Source organism: Phascolarctos cinereus, unplaced genomic scaffold (assembly GCF_003287225.1).
Source record: "Phascolarctos cinereus isolate Bilbo 61053 unplaced genomic scaffold, phaCin_HiC Scaffold_4;HRSCAF=312, whole genome shotgun sequence".
Lineage (NCBI taxonomy): Eukaryota > Metazoa > Chordata > Mammalia > Diprotodontia > Phascolarctidae > Phascolarctos > Phascolarctos cinereus.
This window is the reverse complement of record NW_027555847.1, coordinates 182,929,646-182,941,972: the sequence shown is the minus strand read 5'-3', so window position 1 is coordinate 182,941,972 and position 12,327 is coordinate 182,929,646. Positions and strand designations below refer to the sequence as shown.

Below are 12,327 nucleotides of genomic sequence, written 5' to 3'. Positions count from 1 at the left end.
CATAATTTATATTATCTCATTATATGGGAGAAAAAAAAATTATGCTTTTTTTCCTGACCACAACCCCATGAGGTAGATAATACAAAAATTATCAACTGCATTTTGAGGGAACAAATACAAAAAGGTGAAAAAACTTTCCCACTTATAAAGTGACAGTCCTGGGACCCAACTTACGTCTTCTGAATCCCATGGACAATGACCTTTCGACTCTACCATGCTTCCTCTCTGTATATGTAAATTGTCTCACTGTAGATTTAAGTTCTTCACTCTTTAGAGCATCCGTGTTCACCCTGCTGGGAAATTCACATTTGTACTTCTCACCTTTTTGCATCTGTTTCCTCAAAATGCAGATGATAATTTTTGTATTATCTACCTCATGGGACCAAAGAATATTTTTTTCCTATTCATCAAATGAGATTTGGAGTCTTTTAAATCCTCCTCCTTAAAATGTTTATTTCCTTCTCTTCCTCTCCACCAGAAAAAAAAAAAAGATCAGAAATATAAGTTGTTAAAGGTAGAATTAATGAAATTTCTAAAATGTTTTGCCTGCAACCACCATAAATATCAAGGCTTTTCAACACACATTCAGACCTTGTTACTTCTGAATACTCCAATACTTTTGTGATCTCATCAGCATTGTAACCCATCTATGTCTGTTTCTCCTGTGCAATACTCACCCATAGGTATGGGTTCAAGTCCCACCTTAGACACTTATTATCCCCATGGCCAGGAGCAAGTTGCTTTCCTTATCTGAGCCTCAGTTTCCACATTTGTAAAATGAAAGGGAGAGGCAGATTAGACTCAATGACCTCTAGTCATGACCCTGAGTTCTGTACCAGCAGAGTATAAGCTGTCTGACAGGTTCTGTTTATACATACATACATACACACACACATACTTAGACTTAGATGTGTGTATACATATATATACATACATATACATATGTACACACATATGTACCCAAATACACACACACACATATATTTCTCTCTCCTGAGAGGTACTAACTAAATTATTTCCTTTATTAAGAATAACAACTAATATTTACACAGTGTTTTAAAGTTTGCAAAGCATATCACACAAATGATCTCATCTGAACCTCAGAACAGCCCTATGAGGCATATACTGCAAGTATTTTTATCCCCATTTTACAGAAAGAAAAAACAGACTCAGAGAGGTTAAGGGTTCAGACTTGTTTAGGGTCTCACAGCCAGTAAGTATCTGAGGCTGGATTTGAGCAACTCCAAGTTCAATGTTTGATCTCATACATGATAGAGAAAGTTTCAGCTAACCCCACAGCAGTAACTTCAGCATTCCCTCAGGCTGGCATATGATGTCATCATCTTTGAATGGTGCCTTTTCTTATGGCTAACTAATACTTGCACCTGTTGAGGAGGGTGGAAAAGGGTTCTCTTTAATGAATAATGAAAAACCCACAGCAGAATCACTTTCATTTTAGGCAATGCTGGGTCGAAGCAACGGGGAGTCATCAAGGAAGAAGGATGAAGAAGAAGTTCAGAGCAGGCACAGATTAATCCCCCTTGGAAGAAAAATATACGAATTCTACAATGCACCTATTGTGAAGTTTTGGTTCTACACCGTAAGCATCTCTCTAATTATTTTTCCTAATTATGATAGAGTCACAAAAAGGAGTCACTGCCACTTTAAAGGAACACATGCCTCACTCTATATCATAATGCAAGGGCCAGGAATATAAGAATGAAAGCCAAGACTGAAGTTTTTTAACTCCTTTCCAAGGGCTGAATGCTATTAAGAGAGATTCCTATGACTAGTTTCTTTGGTCTACATTTCTGCAGGCTTATTAAAAATGAGAACTATTAAAGAAATTCAACCAGTAAGTATCAGAGCTTGGATGTGAAGCCAGGTTTCCCATGATTCCAAATCCAATATTCTTTCAACTAGAACACATTGCCTCCCATAGAATGCTCTCTCTTGTCAACCTCTGCCTCCAGGAACCCTTAACTCCCCTTCAAGGCTCGGTTCAAGTGCCACCTCCAATATGAAGCCTTTCCCAATTTTCTTAGTCATCAATACTCTCTTCCTCTCCCCCAAAACCCAAAATTACTTGGTTTTTATTTCATAAAGCTCTTACCTTTAGTTCTCTTTCCATGCTGTCATTCCCTCCCATCTAAACTCATTGAGAAGGGGTGTTTTCACTTTTGTTTTTGTACTGACATCATTACTGTCTGTACAGATCAGGCTTCCTTCCTTCCTGCAGATCAGGGATTTGAGGCTGGACTTTTAAGGATAGAGTAAACATTAAATGTGACATTGTAAACGGAAAAAAGGGAAGGAGGATGAAGGAACAAAGAATCCTGATGAAGACTAGAGGGGGTAACTGAAAAATTATGATAATGATTGATGCAATGAAATGAATGGATTTAAATATAAATGGTTACTAAGCAAGTTAATTTGGTTGTAGTGATGTTCAATGTTAAGTTTTTAATAAAACATTGGGGTTTGGTTTGGTTTGGTTTTTTTTAGGATGGATAGAAAGGATAGAATTTCAACAGGTAAAGAGGAAGGGGAAAATTGCAGACAGGAAAGAAAGGCCATCCATCCACTTTGGCTAGAGCACAGAGTAAATAGAAAGAAATGTTAACTTTTTAATAAAACATTGGGGTTTGGTTTGGTTTTGGTGGGATGGATGGAAAGGATAGAATTTCAATAGGTAAAGAGAAAAGAGGAAAAAATTGCAGAGATAGGAAAGAAAGACAGAGCCATAGAGCCATCCATCCACTTTGGCTAGAGCACAAAGTAAACAGAGACAGTAACAGAAGAAAAGAATAGAAAGATAGGCTGGCACCAGATTGTGGAAGGCCTTGAATGCCAAGAAATTGGAAATTTGCTGTATAACCCATCAGAAACCATTGAAAATTTTTAATCATGATCACATCCATGAGGAAGATTAGTCTGGCAGCAGTGTGAGAAAGAATTCAAGAAGCTTGTGGGTCATTGATGCAAATACAATTCTGAAGTTATGAAGGCTAAGTCCAAAAAAAATCTATTTGGGATTACCTGGCACCTATTTAGTAATTTCTTGGCCACAGCCCCTAATGCTAATGATAAAAGCAATACCAACAACTTCTACCCAAGAAACTGAAATGTGAGTAGTACATATGGAGAATCAACCCTAATCTAGTATCATCAAACAATATTTCCTTTGCTCTGTAAATATTAGACATTCTGTAAGCTGATCTATCTCGAGATTGCTCATTGTCAGCCCAGAATCATGATGAGTAAGGTTGTACGATATGCATGCCCAGAAAATATTTTCTATCCACCAGGCAATCAACTGTAACTGAGTGTACCTTCTTGATATGGGAGGAACAAAGGACATTTTTAAAATTAATTTTCTGCTTATACCTTCCATTGCTACTTAAATCCATGTTAACAATAAGAATGAGAAGAATAGCTCATATTTAGGTATTATTTAAAAAATTAGAAAGCACTTTGTTCAAGAAAACTGGCTATTTTGAGTTGGACAGTATCATTAACCCCATTCCATACATGATGACCCTGCTCATACAGCTTGTAAGTATTAATTCCAGAACTTAAATCCAGGTCTCCTGACTCCAAGTCAAGAGTCAAGAATCTACCCCTCACTCCAGGCAGAGAGAAGATAGGCTCTCACAAGGAATCCTAATCCCATATTGGATATTCCCTTTCTTTTCATCTCAGCCTCTTCTCCTTCTCATATTTTAACTTTTCCTTACCTGCTTTCTAAAGATCACAGTTCTGTCTGACCAACTCTCCCTCCTCTCACCACCAACACACTCAGATACTCCCAACCTCAACTGGACAGCCTCTTTCTTCTCTTTCATTCACTCAAGGAAAAAAAGACTGGTTTTTTTTCAGGTTATTATATTGGTAGCTAAGGGAAAGTAGATGAGTTAAAGCAGATTTACAGAATACAGAATTATTAATTTTCAGAATATTAGAATCTAGCTGAAAGATATTACTTATCTGGCCAGAGAGAGCTATTCCAGGTTCCTGGGCTACATTGGAAGCTATCTAACTAGTTTCTAGGTCTAGCCCTGCCATGTGGCCAACTGCCACGTTGCTTCAACATGGCCCATACCTCCAACCCAATTCTCCCAGCTTCTTGTCCAAGTTTGTTTTTGCTTCAAAGCTGGCATCCTTTCTCCTTACCTCCCACCAATTTCTAGAGTCCCTGCTTCTAGGCACCCTTAGTTCTCCACATTTTTTTAAAGCTGGGTAAAATACCATATGGGTCCAATTAAGATTTTAAGTTCTGCTGCTAGCATCAGCTACTTCCTCAGGATCACACTAATGAGTCACAGCTCATCTCCCTTCCCTGACATTTACTAGCTATGTGACCATGGGCTGCTGGCTTCATTTCTCATCTATGAAATGGGAATGGTGATACTTGAATTATCTATTTTTCAGAGTTATTGGGATGAAAGCACTTTTCAAACCTTAAAACACTATGTAGACGTTAGCTATCATTACTACTGTTATTGTTGTCATCATCATCATTCTCCCTTTAACCCCCACAAGAAAGTGTTCCATGTTCTTTGGTTATCCCTTACTCTCACTACAAGATTGGCAAATCTCCCTTTCTAGACATAGCTCCCTGATGATATTAAAAAAAATTTCTTTTTGGTAAATAGTATTTTTCCCAATTACATGTAAAGATTGTTTTCAACATTCATTTCTTATAAGAGTTTGAGTTTCAAATTTTTCTCCCTCCCTCCCATCCTTCCTCCCCAAGATAGCAAGCAATCTGATATAGGTTATACATGTACAATAATGTTAAACCTATTTCCACATTAGTCATGTTGTGAAAGAAGAAACAGAACAAAAGGGAAAAGCCATGAAAAACAAAAAAATTAAAATTAAAAATTAAAAGTGAAAATAGTATGTTTCCATCTGCATTAAGACTCCATAGTTCTTTCTCTGGAGGTGGATAGTATTTTCCACCATAACTTTTTTGGAATTGTCTTGGATCACTGTATTGCTGAGAAGAGCTACATCAGTCATTGATGATCACTGCACAATGTTGTTATTACCGCATACGATGTTCTCCTGCTTCTGCTTACTTCACTCAGTATCAGTTCATGTAAGTCATTCTAGGTTTTTCTGAAATCACTCATCATTTCTTATAGCACAATAATATTACATTGCATTCACATACCACATGTCCCTGATGACATTCTTTAAAAATAATTAATAATATCAATTCAATGTTTTGTTTATATTCTTCTAACAGCGTCGTCACTGCCCCAAAACTCCCTAACCCCCAATATAGCCCTCCCATTCAACAGAGAGGTACAATTAAATGAAGTGGATCCACATAGTGGCCATGCCTGACAATTCATTTTTTGCACATGGTCTGATGACATTCTTGTACCACTTCTTTGCAATTCCTAGTTGGTAATATGTTCCAGTCTATTCACCCACCCACCATTTTCCTCTCCATTTTGCTTTGGATAACCGATAACTTTAATTCTTTAGGAATTATTGTATGACAGGCATATATAAAAGAAAATTCACCTAAATGAAGAATGGCTGTGCAATATAGCAATCAATAAATTAAACCACAAACATTTAAGTACTTATTATGTGTCGGGCCATGCTAAAAACCTGTAGATATAAACGGAGGAAAAAACTACCTGTCCTCAAGAAGCTAACATTCTAATGGGAGAGACAGTATCAATAGAAAGAGAGAAATTGGGGGGAGAGGGAGAAAGGGGGAGAGAGAGGGATGCAAGATACTCTGAGTAGATGGAAGGTACTCTTACAGCAGAACACACTAGTACTTAGGGAGATTAATAAAGGTCTCCTACAGAAGGTAGTGTTTGCCTGGGAGAGGAAAGGCAGGGAAACTAAGATGCAGAAAGTGAGGAGGGAAAGCCTTCCATGCATGGGGAACAGCCATTGAAAAGTAATGGAAATAGAAGAAATGCTTTATGTGAAGAAGAGCAAGTAAGCCAATGTAGTCTGACCATAGAGTTCATGGAAGGGAGTAATACAGAAGAAGAATCCAGGAAGAGTATGGAAAGTTCCATAAAGACAAAGAAACAACAGACTGAAAAAATTCAAATTTCTCAAAACTTAATGTAAAAAATAAGGTGGAGAAATGGCCACAATAAACAAAAACAAGTGAGGCCCTTTAATCAATCTGGCATAAATTTATAAAAGGTATGTTCTTGAAATGCTTTAGAAAACAATTTCTGCTCACTTTTCCTGGATTAAATACATTGTAGAACAATGCAGTTGTATCATGTCATTTTTAGATTCCTCTGTTTATACAGTATTTAAAACATAAGGGAAATTTGGAAGCATAAAAGGGAAATTGGAAGCAGGAGCAAGAACGTGATATATATTTTTTCAGATAGCATATTCACTTATCTCATCATCCCCAAAGCTATCATTTTTTTTCCCCTTAAGTTGCACAGTCTATGTCTCTTTCATGTCACTGATAAGTAGAGCAAGCTAAGAACCAAAAACAGGACAGTGGTTTCTGTACTCTAAAAATGGCCTAATCAGACAAAACTGAAACCTTCAACCTCTTGCATTTACTATACAATATTAAGATGGCCCCTGGAGTGGTGAGAAAGCAGTCCTAGAGTGCCTGCTATATGACTGGCTAGATGGTCTACAAAACATTGTAGAGACCAGATGTTTCTTTGTCTCATTCAAGTGAGGTGCAATGAGATACAAACTGTATGTGTGTTAAGGTGTCAGGGGGAGGGTGGGTTGGAGTTGACAAAAAATTATTTTGGTCCTTTAAGTCAACCCAAGTGACCTGCACCTAAATTAGGGGATAGATAAAGATTATCTTATTTTATTGCTCTGTTCTCCTCTTTGTGAATCTCTCAGAAATGTGCCTACTGCTTTTCTCAAGACTTTAAAAAGTACTATGTGTCTTATTTTTCTGTTAGGGAGGGACAGAACTGCCCAGAAAAAAAAAATCCATAACCTCTCTGCTCCTTGTTACCAAGTTGGATGTAGGAGCCAGTTAGATCCCTTTTCGGTTCCAAGAGGAAAAGAGGCACAAATCCATTTGGCTGCTCTACGAGCCTTTCTCTTGAACTGAGCCAATTTGCCTGTATTTAGCTGGGAAGGGTCCAGATTCAAAGCTGGAAGTGACACCAGGACACAGGGCCACACATTCTGTGTTTCCATTTTCTATGAGAAACGGTTTCCTTTCACTGACAAACAAAATTTATATCTTTCCTTTGACTAGTGGAAAAGAGAGCCAGAGTGGGACCAGTAGCTGGCAAAAACCCTGGCCCAAAGAGACCCAAATTCTAGGTAGTTTTGTGATTACCTTGACATTGCATATCTGATAGTTTCAGAGTTGTACATGTGACAGGAGAAAGAAAAAACCAAAAACACAAATGAAAGAAAACCTCTACATGACTCCTGCTGACTTTGGTGAGGGCCATATGGTCATACTGCTGTTTACTACTTGCAGATTTTGCTCACAACTTTTATAAGACCTACAGATACTGGAAGAAGGAGAGAGAGAATTAGCAGTGAAAACACGTAAAGTCAGAGTAAACCTCCATGAAGCCCCCACAAAGCTGACTGTTCCTAAGACTGGATTTTTCCAAGACAAAGATAGCTGAGAGTGTATACACTGGGAAGAATCCTGGCTCTGGAATGTCAAGTAGAGTACAAATTATGCCTCAAATACTTACTACATATGTGACCCTGGCTAAGTCAGCTTAAACCACCTGGATATCAGCTGCCCCATTTACAAAATTAGGAAGCTGGACTGGATAGTTCTTCTAGATCTATGATTATGATAACGAAAGCAAGTCCAAAACTGAAATAAGTGAAATTAGGGATAGAGAAGATGTCAAAGGAATGGGAAGTGAAGAGGGCTAGAGGACGTGGCTTGTGGAATGCAGTGACTGAGAGGTTGTACTACTGTATATGATGAGCCAGGGAAGTCAAATAAATGTCTTGAGAAAAGAAAGACTCCCAAGAAGATCACTTGAACCTAAGGATAAATAGAGGTGGGTTTAAGTTTGAGAGAATGAAAATCATAGTTTAGAAAATAACATCTACACTGACATTTTGAGGTAGGATGGTTAAATGATAAATCAAGAGAATTAGAAATAAGACTAGATTAGCATGGAAATAATGGAGGTTAGCACAACAAACATAAAGAAATCAATGGTTAAGAAGCATAAAGAAAATGTCTCATCAGATATGATGAGGGCTTATGGATTTATTCCAATCTAATCCAATAATTTAATTTAATATGCATTTATTTAGCACAGATATGCCATTCACTGAGCTAGGCATTGGTGATACAAAGGCAAAAATGAAACAGTCCCCAATTTCATGGAGCTTACATTCTTAAAAAAAAAAAAAATTGTTTTTGAATCACCTTCATTTCCCCCAAAAGACTCCATTTGACCCTGGCCAAAAGGGATAATGGCTCCATCATCCTATAATCATAGATCATAGAGCTAGAAGGAACCTTGGAACCCATCTAATCCAATTCCCTCATTTTATAAACAAGTAAACTGAGGCCCAGAGGGTTTAAGTGACTTACCTAAGGTAACATAGTACAGAGAGACAGGATTTGATTCAAGGCGCTCTGGTCCCACCCAAATTCACTTCTCTTTCCACTGTACTATGATGCTTCCTAACAAAATAAACACAAAGTGACCGAAACAAGGCACTTAACGAAGTGCCTACTATGTGTGAGGGTCAGTACTAGTCATTGGGCACATAAAGACCAAAAGTTTCTTTAAACCCTACCATTGTGTGTGTAAGAGAAAATTCCATACATTCCCTCTGAATAGTCTGCTAGGGGCAAGGTTAACTATAATCTAATTATTCATATTGGTAAATAGTGAAGTATATTGGGGCCCCAAAATAAACATATAGAGGCAATTTCTGAACAGTATCATAAAGGTATATTTAAATAATAAACATGAGCATCACCAAGTCATTCAAAGTCCTCAACAGTTTCAGTGAAGATTATTTATCTTCCTTTGCTAGAGCCACATCAGAATCAAACTGTAGGCCTAGAAACACATCGGTCCACAGACATCCCTTCTGGCAGCAGTCCAGAATAATGTTCTCATGTGCAACGTGATTATTGGAGTGTTAGAGGCAGCTCTAACAGCAGCACTCTAAGGATCCCAATTCTGTGATCTTAATTCAGGTTTGATGTTGGGATGAAATAAGGCATTGAATATGTAACAAAAGGAGGTTTACTTTGCGCTAAAAGAGCAAGAAATACAACAGGGATACAGTGGATATGCTAAGATTCTCTGGACATGGCCCCAAAGTCTCCATATGGAAATGTGTCTAGTCAAAAGGGCAAGGATTTTTATGTGTTTGATGACCAGGAAGCTACATCAGGGAAGTCAGGGCCAATCAGATGCTGGGGCAGCTTTGTCTCCTTTTGAGGAAAACTACTGCCTAAGGACTAGGGAAGGAGGAGGAGGAGCCTGGGCCTCCCCATGTTGGGGGCAAGGGTGGGGCCAAAAGGAAAAGCTACATCAAGGAAATAATAGTAAATATTAGTCATCACATGGAAGGTAGCCTGATACGTAGAAAAGGAGTAAACTCACCCAAGAAAACCCAGGGGACAAACCAACCAATTAGGAGGTCAAGCTATTTCAGAGTGGGTCTGTTATCTTTCAGCTTTTAGGACTGGTTTGGGATAGCTATCCAGCAGACATTTTAGAATTTTAAAGAAAACTTTCTTATTAATTTTTCATAATATGATGTTGTTTCACAATAAAATCATAAGAATTTAAATGAGGGGATTATTTATAGTTTGTTCACTGACTGTACTAATCACTTAGCAGTTTTTCAGTTCATCCTGTCAAGATCACTGGCATTCTTGCAGCTTAGAAATGCATTGATTCAATGATTCTGATTCTATGTCTTCCATTTTCACCCATGCACTTTCTGGGGTCTGGTTGCCCCATATCAGAAGCCTGCACAAGAATGAGGTAATGCTCCTCTTTGTTAATGGACAGAGAAATTGTCTTTTATATCTTTACAGCTGGCATACATTGGGTACCTGATGCTCTTCAACTACATCGTGTTAGTGAAGATGGAACGCTGGCCTTCCACCCAGGAGTGGATAGTCATTTCCTATATATTCACGTTGGGAATAGAGAAGATGAGAGAGGTAACCGCATCTCTATAAGAGAACCTGGAAGAAAGGAAATGGGAGGGGGGTTTTTAGTTATATTTATGGCTATCCTGGGGTACTTGGGATTCAGATTTAACAAGAAACCACTTTTCCTAATGCTGACCTAGGAATTTCTACCAGGGCTCACATTTCTTTCTCACTGACAACCCTATGGATACTCTGCTCATTCAGATGTTTATAGCATTGACATCGCCTGATACCCTGGGTCTTTGCTGTTTATTTTCAACTAACACAGTTCACTTTCCCCAGGAAGTTCTGCAAATGATTATGTCTTTCCTTGTTAGATAGAACATTTACTCTACATGGCTATTAGATCTTTTCCTGTCCTTTTATACAGTTGTCTACGTTCTGTGCCTGCCCTCAAAGTGGGGTTCTTTGGCCATTTCTTAGTAGTTGTTGTTATGCAAATGGATTTCAGCATCCCATTTCCAATCTCATCTTTGACACTATGTGACTTTGAGCAAGCCATTTAATATCGCTGAGCCTCAGTTTCCTCACCTATAAAAATAAGGTAGACGAACCAGATAGCCTCTGGGGTACCTTCCAGCTCTAAGATCCTATGCTTTCTAAAGAAACTACTTTCTAAAGTCTACTCTGTCTTCCTCTTCCTTCTAGCTTTTTAATGAGTACTTCCCCATTCCCTGGACTCTTTCTTTGAGACCTGTAATCACGTCATCATTGCCATTGCTTCTGGAAAGGGTATCTCAGTTGTCTGCCCTACTGCTCCATTCACCAACTCTGCGACTTCTCAGAAGACCATAATTCCCTTCCCTGGCCACCACTCCCTTATATGTTTCGTCTCAATCGTTAGAATGTAAACTCCTTAAGGACAAGCACAGTGTCATTTTTGTACCCGTGTCCCCAGCACCTAGCACGTTTGGCACCATAATAAATTCTTAATAAATACTTTTCATTTATTCTTCTTCCCCTTACTCCCCTCCCCCTTAAAAAATACAATAAAATATCTATAATCTACTATGCAATTTACTCATCTGTAAACTGAGGGAGTTGTATTAGATGACCACTAAGGTCCCCTCCATCTCTAAAGCTATAATGTTTTAACATCCAGATCATTCATTTTAAGCAAATTTCCCTGGAACACAAGAGGTCTCAATTCCAAATGGTGCCAGAAGCCAATAATGCTGTAGACATCCAAGACCACAAGAGGGCTCTGCAGGCTGCTTCCCGATGCCAACAGGCCAATCTCAAAAAATTCTTACATTCCAAAGAGGAAGAAAGTACACAAGGGAAGCTGAGCTTGGGCAGAGTTTGGCATGAACCTGCCACACCTTCCCTTCTTCTGGCTGTAACAGTCAGAGTGAGCAGACTTTTCTGTAAGGATGTCAGGTCCACTTAGCTTCTAAAAGCTCCTCTCAGGTATCACTGTCACAAGGATATGATGAAAATGGTCTAATGGATGGAGAAGCTCATTGAGCTCTTTGGAAGAAAGGTTCTCTATAAATCCAAAGCATTATCACCGTGATCACCACTTACATCATGGTCCACCATTATTGCTAAAATTGGCCCAGGGGCTCTTGTACTATTCCTGCTTTTCAACTGAGAGCCATAAGCTCTCAGTTTCTTCTCCCAAAGGGAAGATACAAAATCCATATTTTGTTTAGATGATATTATTGTTATTAATAATAGCATTAACAATCATTGCCATTCATTGAATGCTTTATCTACATTATTTCCTTTGAGCCTTGTTAGGTAGGGGCTACAAGTGTTATTACCCCATTTTGTTCCCAAAGATTTAGTGACTTGCTCATGGACCTACAGCTAGTAAGTGTTTGATGGGGGATATGAACCTAAGGTTTTTTTGGTCCTAAATCCAGTACCTGATCTGCCATGCCATGAAACATGCCGTCTTCTAGCAGCCAAGAACCGTCAATATCCATCTCAAGCTGGCACTCAGATGCCATGGCAAGTCACTATTTGTAAAATGGGAATAGGAGTTTTCTCCTAAATTTCTTATTTCCTACTGACTTCCCTAGGGGTGGTGTAGCTCCTTTGAATAAGAACATTCTTGCAGCAATTTGAGGATCTCAGAAATAGGGATTGTCATCAACCAAATACTTCCACCCAGGATTCTATCCGTGGGTCACTCACACAACAGCAGTTTTGTGGGTTTCCTATCCACAAACTAT

At 38.6% G+C, this 12,327-nt stretch overlaps 1 protein-coding gene across 1 annotated transcript in view; it reads left to right on the top strand.

Annotated features, from left to right (window-relative positions):
* Positions 1-12,327, top strand: part of TRPM3 (transient receptor potential cation channel subfamily M member 3) — a 373,306-nt gene that overhangs the window by 268,009 nt on the left and 92,970 nt on the right. The window contains 2 exon segments of the mRNA XM_078152814.1: positions 1,460-1,600; positions 10,028-10,156. Coding sequence (XP_078008940.1) covers positions 1,460-1,600; positions 10,028-10,156 — 270 coding nt within the window.